This window comes from Vanessa atalanta, chromosome 4, assembly GCF_905147765.1.
Source record: "Vanessa atalanta chromosome 4, ilVanAtal1.2, whole genome shotgun sequence".
NCBI classification, from domain to species: domain Eukaryota; kingdom Metazoa; phylum Arthropoda; class Insecta; order Lepidoptera; family Nymphalidae; genus Vanessa; species Vanessa atalanta.
The window spans coordinates 1,672,249-1,694,453 of record NC_061874.1 but is presented as its reverse complement, the minus strand read 5'-3'; the positions used below and the strand labels follow the sequence as shown (position 1 = coordinate 1,694,453).

General features: G+C 32.2%; 3 protein-coding genes across 7 annotated transcripts in view; 2 read left to right on the top strand and 1 right to left on the bottom strand.

Annotated features, from left to right (window-relative positions):
• Positions 1 to 1,138: 1,138 nt before the first annotated feature.
• Positions 1,139 to 8,452, top strand: LOC125077730 (lysosomal acid glucosylceramidase-like). Of its 2 annotated transcripts, none has more exons than XM_047689746.1 (13): positions 1,139 to 1,240; positions 3,382 to 3,457; positions 3,833 to 3,966; positions 4,465 to 4,564; positions 4,991 to 5,132; positions 5,569 to 5,725; positions 6,018 to 6,178; positions 6,615 to 6,738; positions 7,002 to 7,115; positions 7,328 to 7,472; positions 7,750 to 7,829; positions 7,913 to 8,193; positions 8,319 to 8,452. In XM_047689746.1, exons 1-13 carry the CDS (start codon positions 1,196 to 1,198, stop codon positions 8,422 to 8,424), a joined length of 1,665 nt encoding a protein of 554 aa, XP_047545702.1. In that variant the 5' UTR covers positions 1,139 to 1,195; the 3' UTR covers positions 8,425 to 8,452. The 2 variants fall into 2 exon arrangements, with proteins under 2 accessions (XP_047545702.1, XP_047545703.1); XM_047689747.1 differs by lacking the exon at positions 1,139 to 1,240 and adding an exon at positions 1,925 to 1,944.
• A 1,414-nt stretch (positions 8,453 to 9,866) lies between these two features.
• On the bottom strand, positions 9,867 to 10,927 carry LOC125077745 (mitochondrial inner membrane protease subunit 1). The gene is made up of 2 exons (XM_047689788.1): positions 10,557 to 10,927; positions 9,867 to 10,343 (listed from the first exon to the last, which is right to left on the bottom strand). The coding sequence occupies exons 1-2, from the start codon at positions 10,662 to 10,664 to the stop codon at positions 9,987 to 9,989; spliced, it is 465 nt and encodes a 154-aa protein (XP_047545744.1). The 5' UTR covers positions 10,665 to 10,927; the 3' UTR covers positions 9,867 to 9,986.
• Positions 10,928 to 11,725: 798 nt separating this feature from the next.
• Positions 11,726 to 22,205, top strand: part of LOC125077733 (zinc transporter 1) — a 29,388-nt gene continuing 18,908 nt past the window's right edge. For 3 of the 4 annotated variants that reach the window (XM_047689752.1, XM_047689755.1, XM_047689754.1), the window contains exons 1-4: positions 11,726 to 12,217; positions 13,371 to 13,555; positions 17,246 to 17,468; positions 21,250 to 21,501. In XM_047689752.1, the coding sequence (XP_047545708.1) occupies positions 13,379 to 13,555; positions 17,246 to 17,468; positions 21,250 to 21,501 (652 nt within the window). In that variant the 5' untranslated portion in view covers positions 11,726 to 12,217; positions 13,371 to 13,378. The remainder of the gene's footprint in view (positions 12,218 to 13,370; positions 13,556 to 17,245; positions 17,469 to 21,249; positions 21,502 to 22,205) is intronic. The other variant, XM_047689753.1, reaches the window with a different exon arrangement.

Here is a 22,205-nt window from a genome sequence, read left to right as displayed (position 1 = left end):
ACTATTACAAAAATATGTATCAAAAATATTATATTACCAATTATATAATAGATATCTTCTAATAAATTACAATTGATTTAGTTATTATCGTAAAACATATCTGATTAAAAAAAAAACTAAGAGAGCACTAAACATATTATTTACAAAAAATATAGATGTGATTAAAAATAAATCGATCATTATGGAAAAAATGTTTGGCGATTCTAGATATTTTACTATCAAGCTCAGATTAATATTATTGGATAACAACTACAATTGTATACTTTCAAATACTCTGTTTTTTTGCCTTCTAAGTAAGGTCTCTATGCACGATTCAGTTTATACTAGTTATTTATTTCTTTGCCCCGTTTTTTCTAATGGTTAATTATAGGGCCATCGATTCCGAGATCCTGCAATCAAATCGTGGTTCGGGAACCGCCAGCAGAACTTTTTTTTTTCATGAAAAAATTAACACATTCCGAGTTTACCGGAGAGTTCTGTAGTTATAATTACTTTTATAGTGAATCAGCAAGTTAATAAGTGTTGCGATCGATCGCATCGATATTGAATAAAGATTTTTGACTTTGAGTACTTAAACAAGGCATAACTTAGTAGAGATAGCAAAGCACGAAAGCGAGGGAATAAAGAGTGCATCTGTTTGCACAATTGATCGCCATAATACCCACTATGCAATTATGTTTGAAATGGTAGCAGGTTTCGGGGACAATTTATGATCCTCGTATTCCCCTTAATCTTAAGGGGAAGATCTATAAGACCATAGTCAGACCTGCTGTTCTATATGGATCAGAATGTTGGGCAACAAAAGGGATGACTGAAAGACAACTGCATGTAGCGGAGATGAGAATGTTGAGAGGAATGTGTGGTGTTACGCGAATGGATGGATGGAGAGTAAGGAATGAGTACATAAGAGGAAGTTTGAAAGTGGCATCGGTAACCGAGAAGCTATGTGGAAACCGGCTATCATGGTGGCATGTTGTGTGGAGGAATAAGGACCATGTTGTAATTAAGGTCTTGAGCATAGACGTGTATGGATATAGAGGTAGGAGACGACCAAAGAAACTATGGATGGATTGTGAGAATTGTTGAATTGTCCAGAAAAACAACAAGTAACAACTTGTTATGACGTCAGACAGAGAAGTATGGAAGAAGAAGATATACTGCGCCGAACGCAAATAAAATTGGGTTAAGGGCAAGAATGATGCAATTATGTTCCTTGACAAGTCAAGGATTAATGGATCCGGTAAGTATGGAGATTTCATATTAAGTATAATAGTTTATTGTTTCAAACATAGGTGATTGACAGTTAAGGTAACGTCCACACAAACGCTGCATGAGAAACTAAAATACGTACACAAAACCTATGTACCTACCTACATAAAATTTTTCAAGCCCAGCAGTCGAGCAGTAAGAAGTACTTGTTAACATGGGGTCAAGAAAAGGCTTGGTTTCCTAAAGTGTAATGTGCGTCAAGATCACTAGATCTTACAATAAGAGGTGTGTGAACTATCACACACAAGGATTGTTTCATTTTGAAATAAAACTAGTTTTATTTCAATGTGTAATAATCGCGAAAATCTAAGACAACATTGTTTCATTTTTCGTCCAGTACCACCATTTCATAATTTCAGTACTCGTAATTTATTCAGTAGCTAATTTCAATGTTGATTTGTATGTAGGGACTTAATGTAAATATTTTTATGTAAATATAAATATAATCTGTGGTATATTTAACAAATTACACCACCGTAAACCTAATCGAAGATCAACGTTAAAGATTAATTTGATTTGAAATATATCGATGTCATTTTCTCAAAATAAAAAATAGAGGTATGCCACCTCTAAGATAATCAATTGATTACAGATATCTTAATGAGACGATTTAGATTATAAATATTTTCTTTCGGTTGAAAATGATTAAGTAAATCAAAGTTGCAGTTCACAGCGGTAAGTTGTGTTATTAAATGTATATTTTATAAGATTATTAATTTTTGTCATAGGCATTAGGTGATTGCCGTCGATTTTAACTAATATTCAATATGAAAGTGAGTTTGTTTGTAAATCTTTCACGTCTTAACAACTCAACCGATCATCACGACATTTTGCACATAGAGGTAAAAAAAAACGTACAGAAAAGGACAATGGTACATATCTTACACCTGCCCGACTCCCTCGTACGTGGACGAATCCACAGGTGGAAAGTACCTAGTGTATAATTCGTCAAAAATTATTTGACGTGGTGTATGACGTACTACTTTTTGAGACCTTCGTTTAAATACAACGACACCCGAAACTGAAGGTCCCGTTACATTGGCACCTAATTAGCTTACAAAATAAACTACTCAAAAATAATCATTTTGTATAAAAACATAAATACATGTGTGCAATTGTTTTCGTGTGTAGTCTTACCTTGTAAGTGACACAAGTAGGCCAATTAAAAGTTATAATAAAGCGACTTAAAAAGCCTGTTTTAGAAGAACCGACATAACTGTTTAAAAGCTGCTTAAACTTTTTTGTACGATACGTTTCTCGTAAATATACGAATGTTTTTACTTAAAATTTCCGTGAATCGAGCTCGAAGTGGGGACTTTGACATGTTGATTTATCTTTTATTCGATACATAAGAAACAGAAGATTGTATCCACCAAAAAAAAAAAACAACTTTTTAAGTAATATTTTTGGACACTATGTATGTAATATGATATAATGTACTTCAGACTTGAACATTGATTTGTGTGTGTGTGTGCAATGTTTTATATGTTTGAGTGAATCGTTTCTTCAGATATATTATGCTGTAGCCAAATTACGTAATAGTTTTTGTTAATTGTAAAATCACGAAAATAAAACATACTAGTACTATGATACGCGATAGAATTACATTAAACTGACATTTATTCTTTATTTCATTCACTCCGTTAAGTCTATCAAATTACTTTATACATACATATATAATCCAATAACATATTTTATTTTTAATAACAATTTAAAGCGGGTATAATTTCACAATTTTAAACGAAACGTTGGTAAATTTGAGTACCTACTCCTAACATCTAATAAGGCAGTGAATTTCATTTTAAATTTTAACAGTTTTGAAGATTATTGCCCGACACAGGCAGGCAGATGGTAATATATATATTAGTTCTTTTGGTTTTTTTTTACTTGAAGTTTGTATTATATGTAACCATATTAACGATAAATAAAAAAAAACAATAAATTTGAAATAACTGATAGACATTCAATTTTATTTATTTCTATCCATAGATTACTGCGTCTTTTTCCTTCGTTATATATATAGAACAGGATTTGCAACGATATATATCGTTGCAAATCCTGTTCTATTATTTTCATAGTTCGTTTTTTTAACTTCATATATTTATATTTCAGATGACAAATAAAAGCAAATGGACATTTTTAGTTATAACAACAGTTTTGTTTTCGTCTTTTTTGTTCGGGAACTGTGGTAAGTATTTTTTTTTACCGCGCAACCCCAATATCTTGTAAGTTTCGAAAATTAAAAATACAACGTGTACCTACGTTTACTTGAAGTCGAAATTGAAGAACCCTAAAGCCGAATAGTAATATCTACCAATACTCTATGTTTATAATAAAACTTTGTATATCTGGTTAAAGCTATGACCTTTTTAAATGCTTTCCATACTTTCATATGTAATAGAATTTAGAAAAAAATGTTTAAACGTCTCACGAAAATAGCCCAGAGATATTTGTTGAATCTGCTAAAAACCTCAAGTAATATAATGAACATTATTTATCAAAAATTGAATAAGATTTCGGGCAAAAATATCTTATTAAATTAAATAGCTACACATAATTTCAGACCAGCCATGTGAAGCTCGAGATGTAGGTATAACAGGGCGATCGGTTGTATGTGTCTGTAACGCTACGTACTGCGACACTGTCACTCGTGATGCGCCTGCGCGGGGTACTTTCGTAGTTTACACTAGCAGCCGTGTAAGTTATTTGACATACTATTTAAAGTTTCTAATATTTAAAGCCTTTCTCTGCCCTGCGAGCCACGTGTGATTCAACGTTATTGTGTCTGCTGTTTAGACGGGGAAGTTGTCAAAAGGAAGTAACATTCTTTAAATGAGGATAAACGCCTTCTCTGTTCGTAAAAAAAAGTTTTTAAGCTATTCCCACCATGATGAGCATCATAAAAATTGGTCAAACAAATCACATATTTTGGCAGAATTCAATACGACACTAGCAGGTTTCCTTGCCGTTTTTGGTTGTCTTTTATAGCCGAGCGAAATTAACATTAAACACAAATTAAACGAAAGATAAAAGTGATTTTACAATATCTACATAATATGTAATATATATTGAACGTGTTTCGTCGGAATGGGGATGTTTTTTGTTAAAGGAATTTCTGTTGTGGCGCCCGGCTCACAGGGCATCATAAAAATTCGGCCTTGTAGTAGGTAAATTATTTTTGGCAATTTATTACAGGCCGGTAAGAGATTTGAAAAAAGCTATGGCACTATCAGATTGAGTATAGGTGCTAAAGCTCCTGTGAGTGAAAATTATGATCGTTCAGGAAAAGGACTATGTGAGTATCGTCTTGATTTGCAACGAATCACATCTAATCTAATTAAAAAAACAAAAATGGATATAATAGAAGTTTGACTTCACACTAATCAAAGACAATGAGATTTAGTTGTAAATATTTTTTTTTTCTAATTATTTGTAGTATTCATTATTTAGAAAATGCCCAATTTTCCCTTAAGGAAATATGAAATTATTCTTGTTGTATCGAATCATAATAATATGTTTATCAATCTATGATTATCATATACATAGACCGTACGATTTTAATCGTTGTTACGTTTAAATTCAAATTTTGTGCAGTCGTTGTTTACACTTTATGAATACTGGCAGAATAATATAAAAAAGCATATTATATAGCATTGCCGATTTTAATCTAATACATTGAAATTAGAAACATCAAAGAAAGCATACGTACTATATGTTTTAGCTGAGCTTTTGAACGAAGCGTCATATAGAATTCTCAGCAATATTAGACATCAGAAGATAGAAGGCTTCGGCGGCTCAGTAACGGATGCCGCCTCTATCAACTGGCGTAAACTGTCTGATTCAACGCAAAGACGCTTTATTAAGTAAGTTCCGAATTCAGAAGCAGCAAGAGTCATATATGATTTTGTTGTGTCGAAAATAAAAATAGTTATAGGTATAATAATTTTCACTTAGCAAATATTCGTGCTTGCTAAGTACGAATTCATTACTGTTTCGTCGATAACATTATTAAAATTTAAAAAATATCTTTTTTTAATGAAATACGTAGGCGGACGAGTCACCACCCGTAGACAATGACGCTATAAGAAATATTAACAGCCGGTAGAATATCTGATGAGTGTGTGGTACCTACCCAGACAGGTTTTCACAAGGCCCTACCACCGAGTATCTAAGAAAAAAATTATTAACTGAGTAATTCTCATGTAATGCGGATTTGGTTTATAAATCAATCGTCAATACTTGCATAAAAATAAAGAGACATGGCGAGCATTATATCTGATAAAAATAAACCGATTTCAGTTCATATTTTGGTCGAGATGGCATAGAATACAATCTGATCCGCGTGCCGATAGGCGGCGCCGACTTCTCGACACACCCTTATACGTACAACGAATACCCTTGGAATGACAAGGCTCTATCAAACTACTCTTTGTCTAATGAAGATTACTTTTATAAGGTTTGTTAGTCATTATTATTTTATGATAATAAACATATATGACATACAAACATTATATAATTTTACTATTAGGTACTTAAAAAAAAGTTAAAAAAAGAACATTAATATAGTCGAATTTAATTTATGTACATTAATATATTTTTTTATCTGTTAATTGTAAATGTGCATTATTCCCGATCTCGTCCTTCTCTTGATACATAATTACTGTTTGGGAATCTCTGTAAGCGACGACAAACAAGTAAAACAAAAGTTGTAACAAAATAAAATGTATCTTTCAATGTAATCATTTCAGCTGCCTATGATTAAGCAAGCCCAAAAAGCAGCGACGGCCGAGATCAAAGTGACAGCGAGCACGTGGTCGCCGCCGGTGTGGATGAAGACCAACGAAGCCATTACCGGCTTCGCACAACTCAAACGGGAATTCTATCAGACCTACGCCGATTATCACTTACGGTAAGGAGTACTCACCATTCTCCGTAGAAATTGAATCGAAAGTATACAAGTGTACAAATACTGATGCACTTTTTTTTACTATCATATCCAAATAGACAGCAATGCGTTACCTACGACTGGAGAGCAACGGTAACACCAAACTCAGCCATCATAAACCTATAGCTTTACTTGTTACGGGAACGTAGTACTGCTACGTTCATAACTCCATAGTTCGCCTGATGCTAAGAAATCATCTTCGTCCACAGACAGACACACTGTATGAAATAAATTACACTGTCTCATTCAAGATTCAAACCAGAACACAGCCGTACATACTATGTATACTACTGATGTCAATCGGCACCATAAATGAGTGGAGCACATTAGACGGGCCTATACCCCCCCGGAATTATATTTTGATTACTTCAGAATAAACAAATTCGTATTTTTTCTCTAGTTTCATTGAAGAATACGATAAAGCAGAGGTAAAGATTTGGGCTCTTACGACTACAAATGAACCGATAAATGGAATCGTCCCCTTTGTGGATTTCAACTCTTTGGGATGGTTTCCAACAGACCTAGTGAGTATATGTGTACTATACATTAACAAAAAGTTGTAGCTTTAGCTGTTTTTTTTAAAAAAAGTGCCTGGAGGAGTTTCTAATATAATTTGTCATATGATTTTTTTTAAGATACCCGATTAGTTTATATATATATATATATAATGATAATTTTATTTAGTCATAATAATTTTGATTGCCGAATACTGATCCAAGAAAATTATATATTAAAATTGGTATAACAATTTATACAAATATTAAATAATGTATGTACATTATTACAGGGTATCTGGGTAGCGAAAAATCTCGGTCCAACGATAAGAAACTCGCGTTTTAATGACACCCTCCTTCTAGCCGTCGATGATCAGCGTTATCTCATTGATATTTATTTGGGAGGGGTAAGTATATCCTCTAATGATTCTCTTTTTACACTTTCACGTGTTTTATCATGCTTTTTGTTAATTGGATCCCGTAAATCCCGTTACTATATCAATAAAACAGAGAAACAGCACATAGACAAATTATCATTTGTTTTACCATAGACTACTCAAACAAATGAATGAAACACGCTCTTAATAGATTAATAGAATAAAAAACAATTATCTTTTAGATGGCAAGAGCAGATCCCAAATCATTAGAATATATTGATGGCATCGCTGTACATTATTACGGAAACTTTATACCGGCGGGGATTCTCTCAAATATTCAAAGTCGATATCCTGACAAGATACTTCTCGCGACAGAGGCTTGTGAAGGTAAATTAATTAACTTCTATGTCAGGCGTTATTTTCATACCACGTGGCCTGAATGATGTTACTGAATGTGATCGGGGCTTCACTTAAACTATACCTCTAGGCAAGTAAAATTGTCTATGTCTCAATCTTAATCTCAAATAAATATATATTAGCCTATTGGCTAATATATATTTAATTTTAAGAGTTAATTGCAAAAAAAAACATTTTCCTCTTTTTCTCTCTCTAACCATTGTTTACTTAAGATGGATGAGGTAAAGGTATCAACTTTTGTCTGCAGGTCCAATGCCATGGGACTTGATGCAGGTAAAAATAGGATCCTGGGAGCGCGCAGACAGATACACGCGTCACATTATAGATGTGAGATAATTATATGTTAATACACTAATAATGTAGGTAGCTATTAAGCATCTGTGATAATCAAAATTATTTTATTATTTTAGGATTTGAATAATTTCGTTGTCGGCTGGATAGACTGGAACCTTTGCTTGGATGAAAATGGTGGTCCGAACTGGGCTCACAACTACGTCGATGCACCAATTCTTGTCTACGGTGAAAGGGATGAGTTCATTAAACAACCTATGTTCTACGCTATGGGTCACTTCTCGAAGTTTATTCCGAGAGGATCCCAACGAGTTGAAGTGTTGCGTACAAGTTTAGCGCACGTTAATAATGTTGCTTTTATAACGCCTCAGGGAAATATTGTAATGGTACTTCAAAATACGTAAGTATTTATAAAACAATATTATAAACAATTCGAAAGTTTTTATATTGTTTTTATATACGGTATTTAATCGTAAATCTTTGAACACACTTTTTCAAACATTTAAGATAATATTTTAATTTCAGGAATACCCATGAAGTGAAAGTTAATATCGCAACGTCTTTACTGAGATCTGTAGAAATCACAATGGAGCCAGAATCAATCAAAACTATTGAAATTAATAATAATTAATCTTATCAAATATAAAATAGCGCCTATTTAAAAAAAAACTTATTATATAATAAAAACTTTAAAGTAACGCAAGTTTTATTATATTTTATTAAGTACTTTACCTCATCTCACCGTTACAATTCATTATCATTTTGTCTGTTTAATAGTGTTTTATGCAGTACGTCTGGGTAGATTCCAGCCACGCATCAAACTACCGCTACTGGGTATTATTGTATTCCGGTTTGAAAGATAACACCTGAGTTCCCAAAGCTAGCGGCGCATTGGCGATGTAAGGCATGGTTAAAATATGTTACAGCTCCGAAGTCTATCGGCGGTGGAGACCACCTACCATTGGGTGGACCATAAGCCCGTTCGCCCAACTATATTTAATCTCTTTTTATAATGTAACCAAGTTTTTAGGTTGAATACGAAAAAATTCAATCCATTTCTTAACATAATAGGTGTTAGTAGTACCAACCGGGCTGATTTGTCAGTAGAGCTAACTTATTTAATACCGTTAGGTCAGTGGAGTTATATAGCATTCAAAACAAAACTATTAAGCAGTGTAGCCGTACAGCAACAGACGACTTTCTTTTTGTCTTCTTTCATCTACCCAACACGACATAGTATATACCAAATTTTTCGTCACTTTAATTTAACTATGAATATTCATTAATTCTATAAATTTCAAGCTGTCTAGAAACTTACGGAAATATTTATTTGGATTTTTTTTTCATTTATCTAATTATACGAGATAATCAGTTAAACAAACTCTATATGAGACGATCAGTAGGCCCTGAACCGGGCAGAGTTCGTTGGCTGATCGATTTTATTACACAAAAGTAGAACATGTTACTCTAGAAACTCCAAATTCTTAATTTCATCGTGCTTATGATAGATCAAGATCATATAACTTCAAAATTTAGAACAAACTTGCACATGTTTTTTCTGGCACACGTGACATTGGTAGAATATTTTGCGCACAACTAGCGCAGACACACGTGGTGACCCATGTAAGAAAAGAAAACAAAGTGCTTGGTATTTGATGTCGCATCCAAATTACGTAATATTGTACGAAAAATCACGTAAATAGTGTCATCCTTTTTAAAAAATGTAATTCTTTCTTTAAAATGACCATTAAATTGAGGATTATAATAAGTGTGGTTACTGTTTTTAACTTTATATTTGTTAATTGTCATTGTGATTTTGTTTCTAATTTTTGCTAGCAAGATAAGATTAGATACCATAAATACACTTACAAGTTACACAAATAAGGCTCTTTAAATTTATATGCTACTAATTTTAGTGTGATAAGAATAGAAGAAAATATGGAATAAACTGTTATAGTTTTGACAGACAGAAAAAAGCTCAGGTCCCAGCTTTGATATAATTAGCTATATTTCACAAAATATATGAAAATATAAGTAAATACTGTACAAATAATTTATTTGATTCTCAAAGTATTATTCAAATTGAATACAAATTGTATATATCAACCTTTATTTACAATTACAGAACTAATATAGATCAATCTAATTGAAAACAACAATATCATTTACTTAAGGAAATTAATGGAAGATATACTAGTGTTCAGTCAACAAACTCATTTTATTTAACGGCCACACTCTACAAACTACTCTGCCACGTATTAAACCCTGTGGAACTGGACCATACATTCTCGAATCTTTAGAATTATCCGAATTGTCACCTTCTAACCAGACATGTCCTCTCGGGACCACTTGACTCCCTCTAGGGAAATAACCCTTCACTTTATCACCAGGCAAGCCTGTTATTCTTTTACAAATGTTCTGTTTCGGATCTGTGGGACACTTAGCTGTGATTATGTCTCCACGTCGTAGCCGTTGCAGTCTCGGTGTTATATGTTCAGTAAAAAGAATATTATTCGTTTCTAAGGTAGGCTCCATGGATGGACCAGTACACTGTAATTACAAAAACATTATGATAAATAAAAACTGCATTTAGGCAATTTTATTTTATGACTTTAGCAATTTAATTAACTTTAATTTATAACTATCCAATCTTTACTTACATAGTTGTATTATGGAACTATTTATATTACGTAACAAAGTAATAAAAGTTATTTTTAAACTTTTTTTTTTTAGATTACTTTAAAAAACAGTGACTAGACTCACCAATACAAAATCACCCACATATTCTATGATGCAATGAGTAATGCAGGCTGTCTGCAATACATAACCTATTACAGCTGAAGCTTTACCTATATACGGTCTAAAACTCATATTTTTGTATAAAGGTTAACGTAAATATTGAAATTTTCATTGACATAGATTTTTCTACGACTAGTCTCGATACAAAACTATTTTGTAAAAATATTTCTACCATGGGTAATTTGAAAAAGTCATCATTTACATTTTTAATTTTAGTTTTGCTTGTTGAATTTTTTTCTTACAGAAGAATTAGTATATTTTCGAAATATTATGATTTTAGCAAAATACAACATTAGCCATCAGACATCGCACATACAGTTGGTGAGTGGGTTACCAGTGAGTGATAGATATTTGACATTTAGATTTTACCTTATCGCTGAAAAAATATGTGACAGCTTAGTTTTTTTTGTGTTTAATAATGTACTTGTTTTTACATGCAATGACTGCTCTTTAAACAGCCACCATGATTTTTATTCTCATAAAAACATAAGGCATTATCATTAGTAACCAATACATTAGAGCATTAACATTTCTATTTTGGAGATTCGAAGTCAAATCGAAGATACTAATTAAATAATAATGTAAGATATCAAAGGAGACTAGCTAACGATCATATACCTGCCTAAACAATATACAATTAATTTCAAGCCCGTCAGATAAAGCGATAGTATGTAAAAAAAAAAACAACTAATCTGGAAAATCGGAAACAATCTTTTTAGATTTAATAAACAAATATTTGCTGCTTTATTTTATATTTAGTCGTAAACCAAAATATTCCAAAAAATTGCCGTCGCATTTATAAAAGGCGTGCCTGTACGACCAATAAGTTTAGTTATCTCTTTAGATAAAAGAGAACTAAAGAGTTACTCCAAATCTGACCATCATCAACATCGCGAGATCCCAGCTTTGATTTTACGACATATATGGTGACCGCACATGAACCAAATAATGACAACTGCCTTTTTACTATAAACAGTATAAAGTAGTTCTGAAATATACTTACAAAAGAGGGCATAATTATTAATTTTAACTGGAGCTAAATAATGACATATTATTCATCTACAAGTATTCGATTGTGTATGTTATATATCCTTCATTCGGTCCGTGCTCCGCTCCTCTCCAATCTCCATTCTCCATGCACTATTTGAGTTTGACAGTTATATTCAGACGGACCATCGTTTAGGCACCGATTGATCTCAAACGAGAGTGGAATTTTAAAATTCTTATTAAAACAAAGAAGTGAATTAATATTCATCCTTGCCAATAAGAAAAACGATTCAGTGTGGTTGTAGTTACAAATTGAATACTTGTTAAATTCTTGTATCACGATTTCTTAGCCTATACGTGAAGCCTTTTCTTATATTGTTTTACGGTAAATATCACCAAAGTACACGAAAAGAAGGGATTTGTTTTGAAATCGTACACGGGAATTAAATGTTTATCAGTTTTTTATATCAAGGGTGTTCTATGTTCTGCTTAGATGTTGCGTTGAATCGATATTGAATTGAGATACATATTGTTGTCAAATGAGTACGCATATTTTGTGAATCTATTGCTACCCAAAAACCTAATGGGTTCGACTTTCTGATATTTAACATCCACTTTCGGCAGTCGATTTAAATAAGGTGAGTGAACTATGAGTCACGTGGATATTATTTAATTCAGTATATAACGTGTGACAGTAAATATAACATCAACGAAGTCTACCCTAAGAGTTTCGAATTTGTAAAAATTATCATAATTTTATCAGCATATAATGTTGTATTTACTGTATATGGCAACATGATGTATAATTTCACTCCTAAACCAGCATGAGAGCAAATGTGTGATTAAAAACACGATTATATTATACTTAAAGTCCATACTACTAGAAAATGTATTAGTCATATACATTTTACAAACAAATCTGGACATACAAATTCATCTTAGTCATGATTTTTTATTTGATCATAAATAATAAAGTATAATAATGACTAACTGTAAAAATGTACAGTATAAGGATCATTAGTTCAAATAAATAATTAGCTACCCCTTTTTTGAGATCTGTAGAGTCAGATATTTAAGGTATTTTGTAGTAATATTAAGTTTCTTCTATTTAGTTTAATATTACAATAAAAAAGATAACAATCAATCTTTACTGGTTTGTTTCTGTAATTAAAATCATTATTATAAATATAGCACATTAAACTTAGTAACTATCAAAATAAACAACTTTGAAAAAAGACTTTCTTAAATATATAATTTAATAAACGATAAATTACTTACATTACATTCATTATATTAGCAGCCTGTAAATTTCCCACTGCTGGGCTAAGACTTCCTCTCCCTTTGACGAGAAGGTTTGGAACATATTCCACCACACTGCTCCAATATGGGTTGGTGGAAAACACATGTTGCAGAATTTCGTTGAAATTAGACACAAGCAGGTTTCCTCACTATGTTTTCCTTCACCGCAGAGCACAAGATGAATTATAAATACAAATTAAGCACATGAAAATTCAGCAGTGCTTGCGTGGACTTGAACCCGAAATCACCGGTTAAGATGCACTTGTTCTAACCACTGGGCCATCTCGGCTCTCACTGGGCCATCTTGGCTCTCAACTTAATAAATACTTACTTACACAAAATTAACATGAATTGAAATTTTTTTTTGTATTAAATATTAGTGTGGTATGATATAAAATGCATTGATACAAATTGAACATCATTATAGTGATTGTGTGCCAAATTATTAATATTTTGTTTAGTTGTAAAACTGATTATATTTTTGATTTTTAGCAAAAAAAATGGGCAAGTTTTCTGGGAAGAAATGTCGGCTGCTGTCTATGTTATGGCTGACGGGCACATTCTTTGTTGTGGAATTGATAGTCGGCTATGTGACCAATTCTATGGCCCTTGTAGCCGACTCCTTCCATATGTTGAGTGATGTTGCCGCTCTTGTTATTGCATTCTTATCAGTTAAGGTATGCTATCATTAATTATATCATTTTATCATACATAATTTAATGCTCTTATTAAATCATTGCTTTAAGGTTAATAAATGTTGTCAAGGTGACTCGCTGCACTGAGAATAAAGTACTCAACACTTTGAGAGACAGTTGACTAGATACAATAGCAAGTATAGCCGTCTATGCCATTAAGCGATAACCTATGTCTTTCAGAATATATAGGTTTTTTTATCGTTTTTCTTATTAATAAATAGATAACAGTTTAAAGGTTTTATATACATTTAAAATCATAATTTTTTTATTACCAAATATATTGCCTAATGATACTGAATGTAGGTGTTCTTTTACACTTAAATAATAACTTGTTATATTAAAGTGTCATGTCGTAGTATATATTTTTTTTCAAGTCATATAGGTAGGTGACCAAGCCAATGGGTAGCCAAGCCATAGACATTAGCACCATAAGTAATATTAATCATTCCTCTTATCAACGATGCTCCACCAGCCTTATGAACTAAGATCTTATGTCCCATATGCCTGTCATTACTTTGGTTCATTAGTTCAAACTGGAACACAGCAATACCAAGTTCCATTATTTGGCACTAGAAGCGCTTGCACAAAATCTTAATGCCAAAAAATTTTATGAAAAAAAAAATATTTTTATATTATATAATAACTATAAATGTAACAGTATAATATGCTTGTAAATATTTTATCGATTTATTTAATTAGCTAAATATGTAATATCTTAATAATTTTCGGATGAATATTATAAAATATCAGAATGGCAATACTGGGATATTAATAGATACGTCAAATTCAATCATTTAAAAATCGTATGACGTCATTTTACTATAAGGTCATAGGAAATAGTTTTGTTTTACCGCAACATACTATCATGACTCAACATAGTAAAACGTCCGCGTTGTATGTTTTAAGGGGATTTTCCTATGCATTCAACACTTCCTTTACAACTAATTTGCGTTTTATTAAAATAAAACATTCAAAATGAAACTGTACTTAAAGTGAAATAGTTTTTATTGATAGTTAATCCAATTGTGTATTGATAGGAATACCCTAAAGAGGTTTGCATATAAACATAAATAATTATGATTCAATCTTAAAACAGGGAATTAAAATTACTGAAATGACATTGCATTTAGATTTTTTAATTTATATGTAACTAGTTGTCGCCTGCGGCTTCGCTCACGTTTTAGTTTTTCGTCAAGTGTTTCGCATAAAAAGGTAGACTACGTCCTTCCTTAGAGTCAATGCTTGCTTGATACCAAATTTTATCAATTTAGATTCAGTCTGTTGCTGTCGAGAGATACTTTTGCATTTATAATATTCTTATAAATATTATTTTAGACTATGAAAACATTGATATTCAAACCTACTTGTGGTTCGTGGTTCTGCGTGGGCTTAGAGTTGACACCAATAGCGGACAATGATCGAATTTTATGTGTTTTGTTTTTATATTTTTGAGGCATAAGATAATAATACATTCGAATTCATAACTACGAATATATAGCAATGCAGCGTATAGGAGAAGCTATTTAATTATTTATTAATCTATCAATCAATTTGTTCCGTAAACTTAAGCGCAGAAGTGTAAATAATTTATCATAATTCGCTTGCTCTTATCAAATTTATTGGTGGTCGGCGTAGTGCAACAGAAAAATTAGCCGACTTTGACTTGGGAATTATTTTGCTAATATGAACCATATAAACATACCTGTATTGTCTCTTGTGATGGGGAGATGGCGAGATCTATAGTATAAAAAGTAAATAATACTATTAGGTACGTTATTTTTTAACAGTTTGATCTGTGTTTACTTGGTGATAAGGCTTGGCAAACTCGTCTGGATAGGTACTACCTACTCATCAGATATTCTACCCCCAAGCAGAAATATTTAGTATTGTTGTGTTATGGTTTAAAGGGTGAGCCAATGTAACAGGTACAAGGGACATAACATCTTAGTTCCCAAGGTTGTTGGTTGTACTGGATGGTGTGAAAAATGGTTAATATTTCTAACAGCACCAAAATGTCTATGGGCGGTGGTGGGAACATTAGGTAACAAATTTGTCTATACACCTACATACAAAATATTAAAAAAAAATCTCAAATGTTACTAGATTTTTGGACGACGTAAAAGAGATACTTCTCTTTCACGCCGAAACAACAAGTTACTTAGAATACCTACTACAGCCTTACAAATATTTACAACATTAATATTTAAATTGTACTTTGTCGAATTAAATTATTAATCAAGCTACAGCTTTAGGACATATAATTGTGCATAAAAACGATTTCCATTTTGTACGACGTACACGCGTTTAATTTTTTTTATTTTTGTTTATAATTGTCTATAGTATTATACAAAAATTATATGTAATATGTATTAACTAGTTGTCGACTGCGACGTCATTTTAGAGATTTGTTGTCGTTCCTTGGAGTTCAAGCTTGCTTTATCAATTTCGGTTCAGTGGTTTGCCAGTCAACGAGCAGCAGACAGAGTTACTTTCCCATTTAATATATTAGTATAGTAAAGTAATACATCCTTGTGGTACTCCTGGCATATCTGCGTAGTTATCACTTATTATAGCGGTTAACAACAATACTTTTATTGATCTGTTCCGGCTCGAAGGGTGAATGAGCCAGTGTCATTACAAAAGATAAGATCTTAGATCCTATGGTTTGCAGCGCGTCGATCTGCGTCAGTGCATTCGTTTGCCTGAAATTTAGATAGGCTGATATGTGTATTAATTAATGTTATTGTTATATTTACTCAGATTGGTTGTATTATATATGTATATACGTAAGCAAAGGCTTTTTAATTCAAGTCAGGTTAACCAATTCTTGCTTGCAGCCATGTTTCTTTAAATTAAGTTTTTCATACAAGTCAAATTCTTAGTTTTATCTTTCATATTTAAAACTCTTTAATTTCACTATCAATGTGTAAGTGTGATCCTTCTGTATAAGCTGGTCTTACGATAGTTTTTCTTATATAAATCTCTTCAAAAAAAATGTCATCGGACGATACAAAATCAACAAACAAGATCTTTGTAATATTATTGCGATGATAGTAACTTTCAGTATTTACATATTTCACCGCTGGTCATTCCGCTGGTCATTTTTTCCCACGAAATCTGAATCGCAGGATATAGAATTTAACCTCAAGGGCATTACTAATACGTTGAATATTCGCAAAGCTCTTATACTCAGTATTGTACGTTGATTTAGAGAGTGAATCATAGCTGACATCAGATGAATTATTATAAAGGACGACATGAATTCACAACTTAGTTAAGACAAATTACATATCTCTTTTAACCTCACACATGAGAAAGAGACAGTAATATTTTTGGTCCTGCCAAATTTTCACTCATCGGTCGATAACATTCGATAATGTAAAAGGCGACCAAAATCGAATGACTGTTGAATTAAATGTTCAGTGTTTAGGTAAGGTGACGTTTAATAACGCTACATAACTATTACAAAAAATTTGATGATAGAATTTCTATGACCTGAGAGAATTTCTTCCTTTCAAACGCCTTCTAGGTAGACAACATTTATGATAAGAATTTTCTCGATGGCGGCAAATACTTTCAAATTTGTACATTAAATTTAGTATTTGTAAAAACCAGCATAACTTTATTTAGTTTATAATTTTTTGGTAATATAAAATTACTGTTCCTTCCTAGATGTCACCAAAGAAATGGTCAAAGAATACATTCGGATGGGCGAGGGCGGAAGTTCTGGGAGCGTTAGTGAATGCGGTGTTCCTCGTGGCGTTATGCTTCAGTATAACAGTGGAGGCCGTGCAGAGGTTCATCAAGATAGAGACGATACACAACGCGAAATTGCTGGTGGCCGTCGGAACTCTCGGATTGATACTGAACATCGTTGGATTGTTTTTATTCCATGGTGAGTTTTATCTAAAAAAAATTTTTAGGCCAAGTAGATGACTGTTTTGGTCACAGATCCCGAGGTCCTAGTTCTAAATAACAGGAAAGAAGGTAATTGATGTCGAAACAATTCTCATTAACAGCCGGGTGTCTGGAAATTCAAATCAAATCCGTCAGGTGAAGACCTTCGTTACTTATTTCTTTGATTTATTGTCCAACTTTAACTACTGTAGATTATGTGGTCCCGGCTTGGAGTCCTGATTAAAGACAATGAAATTATTGATACTTGTAACTAGCCGGTGGTAGCTTACTTTAAATAGTTTGTTAAATGACGATTCGAAAGCGCTTGTAAAAGCCTACTTGAATAAAGTATATTTTGATTGTCTGATTGATAAAAGTTAGATTTTATTTGGCGACCATTATGACTATGGCTAAATTTCAACTCAAGCGCTTAGGTAGAAATGGTCAAGAAATATTTGTAAGACGTAACCCAGACATACTAACAGGTGAAGTAAAATAAAAGCTTGTAATGAAATAAAATCGATGTTTTTATTTTTAATTCCGTGTGGGTGCTTAGACCACTCGTATGTGTAGATCTACATTTATACAATGTTATCTCTGCTATTTTAATCTTTGAGGACGCCAGTTGTACTAATGTTTAAAAATTATGTATAACTTTTTATACGGCGCTTTCATAGTTAGCTTCAAAACTTGAATAAGAGGAAATATAATTATATTCCTTTGTGTCATTCTGTAAGAATTCGAGGCGTGTCAAAATTTTGTACCATTGTTCCTACGACGGATTTTATTGTTAAGTCCAAAGCAAAATTATATATACCCTCCTTATTGGTCAAAATTGATCATCACTACATAGTATAAAAAAAAAATCCCTGTCTGTCTGTCTGTCTGTCTTTTTGATAAAATCACTCTTTCCCTTATTATCTGACTTTAAATAAGATAGAGATTACGTTGTGAGCTTTATTGATTTTTTTTTTATTGAATTGGGATACCTTTTACCACCTTAGAGAGTAGTAGCTATGTGTTAAATCACACGTATATAGGCGATAAATGACACGCATCCTTAATAGACACACACTAATACTTATTTTCTCTCCGTTACGCACACATCGACACCATATCAGTACATTGTGCAAAGTTTATTGTCTTTTGTTAAACTCGTGCCTTGGTATCAAAGCTCAAACAAAAATTCATAATCTCGTGTTCTTACATTAAAAAAATTTAAACGTTTATTATTCTCATATTAAAGGTTATTGTTTTATCAAAAAAAGAATCTCTGGAAGATCAATAGACAATGAAAGATTATTATTAATAGGACACGTTTTAAAAACAATCTTAGAGACACAAAACTTCGTGCCTATGCTTTTGACCTTTGAAGAACTCCTCAACCAAGTCCCTTCTAGGGTCAAAACTGGGTGTAGAATCAAGTATTGCTTACCATGAAGATGTTTTGTCATTAGAACTGAACTAATATGTGTAATTACAATTTAGGATGCGTGGAAATGATTCAAATTCAGCTTACTGGATTTGACCAAAACAGACTAGCAAACATTGCCAGTAAGAGATTGTAAATAAACGATATAATTAAAAACACGAATGCACTGTCCAAAAAAGTTATTTTGTGGTCATGTTGAATTTATTACAACAAAAATTTTTAAGTCACTAAATTTTAAAGGCTAGGCTTAAAGCTTCATAATAAATTTCAGTTGTTTATCCTTGAAATCATAATAGACAGACAGACAAAGTAACTTTTATAGCCAAAAACAGGTACAGAAAAATATAGAGGATTCTTGATTGCGATTTACTAAATTGTAACAATTTAGGGAGCGGATAAACGTTACTGGCCGGTCAGAGTATAAGAAAGAAAATGAAAAACGTAAAAAAAATTAAAATACATTGTTATCGACAAACTTCAATTCTAATTTAACTTAAATCAAAATAAAACCTGTCATAGTTTTCGAAATTCATAAAAATCTTTTGAATAAGTTGGTGACACACTACCTATATAAGTTAATGTAGAAAAAAAAAACTCACATACATACCCTGAAAACCTTACACTATTTTTTGTGCAGTCGTGTAATAAAACAAATGTAGATTTGTTTTTTTACACTTGATGCCTAGTTTTATCTGTATTGTGTAACCGATATTAATTATTGTTTGGGTGTCTAAATATGGAGGCGATTGTATCTTCGAACGTTATCATAACAACAACAAAGGAAATTAGTTCAGCCGGTTAATGATTTATTATTTACGCGCTGAAATCATTTCGTTTATCGTTATCGTTTATATGTTTGCGCAAACTTACGCGTATATTATATTTAACGATGTAATATATTGATTATATAGACGAGTATATAAAGTTTGTACATAACCCTAAATGATTCTGTATTTTAAAATTACAGTAATATTTTTTTTTCTGTCATTTTTTTTTTTCTTTATACAGCCGTGGTGTTTTTATAGCCACGTGAATCTAGTTTTTACTCTTATTCTTTTTTAATAACTTGATTAATTATATTTTTCAAATAAATGCTTTAAATAACTACAGGGTACGGTCTCATATTTTTAAATAGTCGTATGTATGATAAATAATCAATACTATCCAGATGTTAATTAGGTCATTTCATTTTTACGAATCCTTTAGTTTGCCGTTCCGATATTTGATTCTTATAACTATACGCTTTTGTCAATAATATAACCTTTGTTCTATTTTTAAAATAATTGGGTTCGTTTTCCAAAAATGTAATAACAAAAATTGTATAGGTATGTTTAATTCTTGAAAAAAATATATGCAATTTAGTTAAGGCAGTTCTTTTTTAAAAAGCGCAAAAATGTTGGTTCACTAAGGTTCATCCGTCATCCATATTCTCCGAAATTAAAACGGGTTCTTGTTTCATAAATTCGCATGGCAATAATGGAAGATGCTACTGACATCTTCGTAATTCGAGAATGATCTGTTTTTTTTTAAATTGTTTGTTCTTCTTGCTCGATTAAGTTTAATTGAAAAAATGTTGAGTAATTTAATTTGTTAAATTGATTATTGCTGGAATGGAAAACGTTCAATGATTCTTAAAACGTTTACATATTAAGTTATTGTTTGTTTCGAGAAAAAGATATTATGTTAAAGTTTGTATATATGTCAACCATTTGGATGACAACTGTGAACCTCAGTTTATTTACACGCTCTAATTCTCTGAACTATCGAACTAATATAACGAAAGTAACGTACATTACATACATTAGCAGCCTGTAAATTTTCCCACTGCTGGGCTAAAGGCCTCCTCTCCCTTTGAGGAGAAGGTTTGGAGCATATTCCACCACGCTGCTCCAATGCGGGTTGGCGGAATACACATGTGGCAGAATTTCGTTGAAATTAGACACATGCAGGTTTCCTCACGATGTTTACGAAAGTAACGTAGATTTTAATAACTAATTAATAATCTCAAATTTATAATTCGTTTGTTTTAATAAATTTTATTTTATTTTATTCATTCTAGTTGTTATATTTTTAGCATGAGCGTTACAGTCCATCGCTAGACCCAGGCCTTAGGATGAACATGATTTCTTTTCTATCTGGTCTGATCTGTTTTGTACATTAGTGATCTGAAAATCAAATGAAATTTAATTATACCTTGTTGTAACCTCTTGTCCACAATAAATTAAAAATAAACCTAGCCAATGACCTCGATCTTCCTCTCTCCTCCCATTTCTGCTTTGTGCTAAACGAATATCATCGCTCAACGTGCTTACTGCTTATATTTTTAACATATATTTATTTTCTATAGAACATGGTAGCAGTCACGGCCACACACACGGCGGTGTTCCACCACCATCAAACGTCCGACACCTCACAGAGCTAGTGAATAGCAATGCAGATATGGCACTAGGCCATGCCGCCACCGATACGGAGGAAACTGATGAGATGGTACCACCAAAGATAGATAAGATACCGAGCAAGCAAGCACCCCGACCGACCTCTGATCCAGGACATTTGAATATGAAGGGAGTTTTTCTTCACGTCCTCTCCGACGCATTAGGTAAGTTTATAAACTCTTCAATAATGTTCTATCATTAAATAATATCTATTCCAACTACATGAGGACAAAAATAACATAAACAACATTTGACACTTAACGCGATATAATTAGTCGAGAGCTTGAATAAATTATTTATTATATTCATTAAGGATTTGCGAAAAAAATGCGTTTTGAACGACGACAAAACTGTCATCGGAACTTTGGAAGTAGAATGATGAGGAAATAAGTAGTTAGGTGGACAAACGTTGTATTATAAATAAATATATATTCATCAATCACTTAGTATATAGGAGATCTATTAGCAAATCGCAAGGAATACGTTAGTTTAAGGTTTATTTATTTTCAATACTTTTGCGATTGGAATAGACTAGTTGTTATATGTTACAAAACTTTTGTATGTGAGTGTGCGAGTTTAATGATTTTTGTAATGTAAACACCGGTTCGGCGTGTTTATTTACTGAAATTCAATATCATTGGTTACTGTTTTATACGGATTTCAAAATATATTAATTAAATACTATTTGCAATTAATATGTTGTATATCCTGCATGATTGAATATCATAAATAGTGTAAATACCGATACCACGTTTCTTTTTCATCTTTATTTCGCATCTATCGGTCAAGAGCGAGTTGCCCATAAAAATGAATAAACTTGATTCTTGGTAAATAAAGTTCCGGTTTCAAGGTTGAGTGAGCCAGTGCA